Source organism: Sinocyclocheilus grahami, unplaced genomic scaffold, assembly GCF_001515645.1.
Source record: "Sinocyclocheilus grahami isolate Dianchi unplaced genomic scaffold, SAMN03320097.WGS_v1.1 scaffold131.1, whole genome shotgun sequence".
NCBI lineage: Eukaryota > Metazoa > Chordata > Actinopteri > Cypriniformes > Cyprinidae > Sinocyclocheilus > Sinocyclocheilus grahami.
Window position 1 is genome coordinate 371,299 of NW_015505310.1, and position 7,054 is coordinate 378,352.

Genomic DNA, 7,054 nt, shown 5'->3' on the forward strand with positions numbered 1-7,054 from the left:
ATGGTAGTGTACAGTATATAATTTTACATTTATAGTTTTATTTAAAAAAAATATATATATATTTTTAAACGTATTATTAAGTATTTATTTTAATATTATTTTAAATCAAGTAAAATTCAAGGACATGTTCCTCACAAAATCATCATCAACCCCTTTATTATATGTAATTGAAACTGCAGCTGGTATTTTTGTGAGAGGAACAGATTTTTTTCAGTCCACCCAACCTTTTTTTTTTTTTGTCTTTTCATTAGTAATCTAAAGAGAGAGACCCACCTCCTCATATTAAATTAATCCCCAACCCTCACACAAACACAGAGCCTCTCTCTCCTCCCCTCCTCCTCTGTTACAAGTCAGTGTATTGAGTGCTGGCTCCTCCTTTCATGGGGCAGCTACTGTTTCTGTCAGATGTAATGTCACATTGATTGATTTGCCACAGAGAGAAACAGGCAAATAGCCAGGCACGGGCTGCCAGCTGAGCCTCAACGTTTACATCTACAAATGTAACCATGAAGAAACTGTATCTCAGTCATGTTCTTATGGACAGCTTCCTGTATTTAGCACCCAACTCCCCATTAATCCAGTTCCTTTCTGTTCTGACAGGAGCGGCACACTGCACCATAACAAGGTAAGCTCTGTGCTTGTGTGTGTTCGTGTATGTGAATTCCCAGTGAGGACGCTGACAGAAGCAATGAACCGCTCGCCATGTGACATGCAGCAGTGCCCACGGGATTGGCTGAGCTGAACGATGACCTCAGCAAGCTATCCTCCCTCCCTTCCTCTCTCCCTTCCTCTCTCCCTCCCTCCCTCCCTCCTTCTCTCTCTGTCTCTCTCCACTCTGCTTTTTTTCCTGCCCTCTTTTGAGCATCCTTTGGTGATCGTGTAGACCACAGCCGCAGTGGCTAGCAGCAGCATCCATGGCCTAAACGTGAAGCCCTAAAACATCCACCGGCCCGTCGTACCAGGGACACGGGACTTAAAAGCTGAGGCTGGAAGTGTGCTCTGTTTTTTTTTTTTTTTTTACATCTCTCCATCTGGTAACCAGGGGCTTCTCTTCTCCCCTCTTCCCGTTTCAGGCTCCTTGGAGATAGAGGAATGCAAATCTGCAATCATGATGGAAGGTGAGGGCTTGGTCTATTTTTATCTTATTGCCTTTCGTTACACGTACGGCCCGGCGTGTGCTGGCTTTATAAGCTGGCCGCCTATTTTGAGTGGCTTGACATTCCGGTAACTCAATATAGAACTGAAGGTGCTGGATATCTCAAATATAGACACACATCATCACATGCACACACATCTCATATATGTATTTGTACTCTATTGTACAGGCATACATCCTGTTTTTTTTTCTTTGTGCTTTCACCTCACCCCCCTTTAGATGGCTTGTCTTTGTAAAGGATTATTTGGATTTTGCAGTTACGGCTTATGTGCCCAGCTGGCCGCCTCTGAATTCTCTTTGTATGTAGAGTTCACACACATACTCACGTATACATCATTCTGTAACGCGGCACTCGTTTTTAATCGTGCCTGCTCAAGGCCGCTTCTTTAAAGGGAGGTGATCATGTGTGTAATTCAGTGTGTGCATGTGAACGGCGCTGTCAGCTGTGTTTTGGAGGGAGAAACAGGGATGGTTTGATTCACAAGTGTGATGGAGGTTTTTATGTAACTGTCGGCCTGACGAGAACATATAATTTATTTATAACATTGGATCAGATAAACTCAGTATCATGTCACCTGTTCCCAAACACTGTTGTCTGTCCTTTTGCATGACTGGTTCGTGTCGTTTCTGATGTACAATCATGCTGGATCAAATCTAATGGTTGAAATCAGAAGAATAATGATCAGTTAAGGGGATTTAAGCATGAATTGTTTGTACAGTTTACCCTGACTAGAATAAAATGGCACATATTCTTTGTGAAATCAGATTATGTGTGTCATCCACCCCTTTTATATGGATTACAACATGTTATGCAATTTATTGAGGCATGTGGAGAAACGTCAGGACAAACCATTTGCTACTTCCTCATTCACTCATTCTGTATAACATTGAGTGTGGGTTGTGTATATGTAATATGTTTATGTATATATAATCTTTTTAATTCACTATATATTATGGCAAATATGCAAATATTATGCAGATTTTATCTGCATTTTGGTTACCAAATGTCCCTATAAGGACAGTAAAATCACTAATATTGAGAAATCACTTAAATTATGTCTTAATGAAACTATAAAACTGCAGAATGGTTCCTGTGAGGGATGGATTTAGGGTTAGGAGATATAAGTTATCATTTGCTCAGTATAAGAACTCGAGTCACTCATCTTGATAGAAAACCAAATGTGACAGATCTCAGGCCTTTAGGTGTTAGGTAACACAGTAGCAAAAGTGATAGCGACTGTCACTGTAGCCTCAAATAGATGTGACATAGAGGTGAATCTCTTAGTGTGGCTAGTACAGGCTTAGCCATGCGTGGATTACCTGAAGGTGTAAAATAGGAAGGTAATCCACCTGGTGTTTTTTTTTTTAATGATGCTTTCAGCCTGCTTCAACTCTCAAGTTATTTTTGCCTCTAATCTTGTCTGGTCGAAGTTGCCATGTCCACCTTGTTGAATTGTGAAAAAAAGATAGTTTGAAGTAGGTTAATATGCATGTAGGGCTGCTAAGATACTCTTTTTTTTTTTTTTTAGTAGAAAGGCTTTCCCAGACTTATTTTGAGTCAGAGGTCAAGTATTTATCAGCCATTTGTTTATGGTGCACTTAGAATTGGTTGTTTCTCTTTCTTTCATTTAGTTAATTAATTGTGTGACGTGTTACATTACAGGGATATTTTGAAAGAATTATTGACCCTCTTATTGGTTCCTCATGTAGAGTCAACGTTTTTCCTCTCATCTCAAACCTTTTCAAAGATCATTAAACATAAATGTCAGCTATATGGAACTCCAAAACAGATCATTTTAGATACTTGAGTATATAACAAAAGGAATCTGACAATATAATATTGCTGTTTCTTATGTCATGACTTGACATGACATGAAAAATATTGTAAGAAGTTTAAGTTAACATAATTAATACTTTTGTTTTATCATATCTTCAAGATGCTAGTGTTGTTTTTACACTCGCTCAATGGCATCTGGTGCAGTCTAAATGTTCTCGTGCACAATAACCACATTTTTGACCGTTAAATGCTTTTGTCCATTATTGCAATGGCTTCTTAATAATCTATTTTTTGAAGGGAAAAAAACAATTAGTCTGTGTCATTATGACTTTGCTACTCAGTTGACACCAATTGTTAGTGACCCTGGCAATGTATGGGTGGGGTTCGACAGAGCTTTTAAATAGAAGGGTTGCCATATAGACTGCTTTAAATAGTGTTAGTGGTAGTGATAGTATTTCCTGTACAGCAGAGGTTTGGCTCCACCCAACAGCATGTCAGGGATATAAGAAGGGATTTTCACAGAATTTTGATTATAAAATTAGTCATGTAGAATGGTAAATAAATAGATTGTTAAGAGCAAAATATCACACTGCTTTAAAAAAAAGGCCTATAATAATATTGTTAGATATTTTTGCTACTTTTAAAGCAGTATGATTGTTGTTATTTGTAGCCTATATAAGGAAGAGTAGCAAATGTCATATCAGTACTATGCAGGATGTGCAAATTTTTGAAGTGCAATGAATAATATTTTTTTAATCATGACGCTATGTTGATTTTTAAGTTTATAACACCAAAATATATTGTTTTTAACTGTTGCAGAATTGTAGATATTCCAGTTGGTAGGAAAGTAAGGCAATGCAGAAGTGAAATGGTTAATTAGCTTCCTGTAGTCTGTTAGAGTATTAACTGAGGAGTTTTGTCTGTGTGCCATGTGGGAGTCGTAAAAGAATAATTCCATTATGTCCTCTTGATCTACTTTTAATGAATATATTAAATTGAGTAAAGACTAGCTTGAGTGCTTATTTGTTACTTTGTGTAGGAGGCTTAGAGAATTGTGTGAGTAATAACATAAATGTACGTACAGGCTTTGTTTCTGTAATATAAAGCAAACTCATCAGCCAACAAATCTAAAATATGCTATATACATTTTTGATTTACAACTCTGATGAGTGATTATGAAGCTTGGCCAATTTTAAGAAGTACAGAATAAAAGAGGTCTGTGATGTGTCTGTTAAATTAGCATTTTAGCCAATCAGAAGACTTTAAGCTGCTTTCTGCCTGTTAATCTTTGTAGGGGGCAGAGTTTGTAAAGAGGGGGCGTGTCTAATTCAGTGGCTAAATTGGCTGGAAATTCCAGAACATCTAAGAGGCCATTTACACATAACTAATTTTTGGTTTGAAAAACTTTAAAACAAATGAAATAAGGCTAGCAACTTCTACATATATAATATAATTTAATATAATATCATATAATTAGGGCTGGGCAAGTTAACGCATTATTATCGCATTAATTGATTAACGCCGACAATTATTTTATCGTGCGTTAACACCGTTTTTTTATTATTATGAAAGTCCGTTGCTCACTGTCTCTGAATACACAGACAAACCATGGGTCACGGGGGGGGGGGGGGATTTTGATCAGTACTGGCTTGGGATGGGTGTCACCACGCCAATGAGAGCATTTGGGGTTGGCCTAAGATTGCGGCAGCGCTCACATGAAGCGCTCACGACTTCAATCATAAGTGGGAAATAGGAAGTTTTCGATAGCACGTGGCGACCGCAGAGAAGCGCTCTCGCTCAGCACAGTGGAGTGCATCATTTTGTTACTTGTTGGTTTATTATTTTGAGTCGTTTGGGACGTGGTAACACACGCGGCCCTCTCACTGCTTTACAGATCTATCACTTTTGCTGCTCAGAAATGTTCAGAAGTTCAGCACTCGGGTGCGGTTAGCGTTCACACTCACTGATCTATATATAACTGAACTGCGCTCTGGCCCACCTCTTCCAATCGAGCGCGGCACGGAGCGATCACACTACATGCGTACCGCACTCTGGTCCGCCTCTTCCAACCGAGCCAGGGCCGGCTAAACGAACCGCGGCACGGAGCGATCACACTAGTCAAACGAACCGGGCTTTGGGGGTCAGACGTGCTCGGGCATGGTTGAGATTCAGGCACCTGCACACATCAAAGGGGGCTTGAGCACCTGCCCTTTTTCTTCCTCAAGAGAAAGTGCCCTTTTTTCTGGGGAGGTTTTTTTTTTGTATAAATGAATATATGTATTATGTGTGCGTGTGTTTCTGTTTGCGCACAGCTTTCCCTGTCAAAAATTAAAAAAAATATATATATATATCAGGTCGGGAGGGGAAATGTTGAGACTCTGTCGAGTTCCAATGCCTTTCTCCCCTCCGCATCTCCGCTCAGCACAGCAGTGTAGCACACATTGATCGGCACATCACAGACAGGCAGAGAGCCGCAGAAGTGAAGCCCTCCCTCCCTTCCCAGTTGTGTTTGTCTTGGTGTGGAGGTGAGTGGTGATGAACAAAAGACTAAGCTACCTGTGCCTCGAATTTACAGCTAATTATCCAAAAGACAAAAGGCAAATATAGTTATTTTGTCTTGCTATCATCCATGACTCATGAGCTACCATGTAATAAGTTAGCTAAAGTTTAGATAAGGAAATATATCATGGGCACACAGGCTAACTTAATGGAGAAACGACAGCTGAATACAGTAAAATTAATAATGTCATCAGAATCGCCACATTGATATGCAAATCAGGCATTAAGTAATTAAAATGTGCTAATTTGCATACATTTGACATAAGGCATTGCAGATGAATAGGATAAAAAAAAATAACTAAAGCATATCACCACAGAACTTCTCCAGTTATTAGTTAATGACTTACATCAAGAGTCTTTTCCCTTGAAATGTTATGTTTAAATATGCAGATAGCTTGTTTTGGTTCATTTAGAAGAACGCTACAGAAGAAAAAAGGAGAGGGTAGAAGGCTTAAAACAAACACCTTAATGTGTATTTTGGAAATGTCCTTTCCATTAGAGCAAAAGAAGACATGGAAGCAAAATAGACCAAAATCTAAAAATTGAACAGTACTTGAAGTGTCCTGCCTTAAACAATAACTTCATAATTTTGATCTCAAGGTCCTCATCTAATAACTATCCTTTCCATTAGTATGTTGTATGCTGATAGATCTTAACAGCCCTCCCTCAAATGTGAAACAAAGTTCTTGTCACCATCAGTCTGTGTGTGTGTGTGCATGGTACAGTAAGTGTAATTATATAATTATAACGAACTGATTATTTTGTAGACATCTGTTGACAAATGAAACAACTGGGTGACATTGAATGTGAGGGAATTAAGGAATTAAAGTAAGTAGTTAATATATTTAACGGTTTGTTTGGAAATTTTTTAAAATAAATATGAGAAGTGCCCTTTTTTTCCACTTGAGCCCCTGCCCCTCAAAATGGCTGTGCACGTCCCTGTTGAGATTGCCTAGTGTGATACACCCTTATTATCCCGCACACATGAGTCTCTGCCCGCACTCGCCCATCAAGTGTTGTCCCGCACCGCACTCTGCTGTGTTAGGTCCCGCAATAGTGCAGGTCTCTACTCGAAAGGTGCCTGTTATAATGTTATGATCGGGGCTCTGGACTCTGAGCATAACTTGTTTTTCTATAACAAACTATAAAATATTTTCTATAAAAACGTTAATGCCCTGGCAGTGGCAAATAGCTTTGGTTTTATATTTAATTTGATTACATTAATGTTATAAGTTGAGATTTACAATAAATATTTTAACTGCTACTATGTAAAAGGAATACTGCTGTAAAAAAGCACCTTATTTGTTTAAAGTGTTTGCAAACCAAATGTTATTGCACTTTTGTTCATATAGCAGTACTTTTAAATGAAAAAGTGCACAATACACTACTTTTGAATTCATTATTGAATTTTGTGCATAACAATGTGATTAATCACAGAAAATCATGCGATTAATCACGATTAAAAAATGTAATATCTATGACAGCCCTAATATATATACTGTATATATATATATATATATATATATATATACATATACACATATATACATATACACACACAC

The 7,054-nt window shown here is 38.2% G+C and overlaps 1 protein-coding gene across 1 annotated transcript in view; it reads left to right on the forward strand.

The window, feature by feature from the left end:
• The first annotated feature begins 646 nt into the window (after positions 1-646).
• LOC107590664 (SH3-containing GRB2-like protein 3-interacting protein 1) overlaps positions 647-7,054 on the forward strand; it is a 76,624-nt gene continuing 70,216 nt past the window's right edge. Inside the window, exon 1 of the mRNA XM_016279565.1 lies at positions 647-1,118. Within this exon, the coding sequence (XP_016135051.1) occupies positions 1,109-1,118 (10 nt within the window). The 5' untranslated portion in view covers positions 647-1,108. The remainder of the gene's footprint in view (positions 1,119-7,054) is intronic.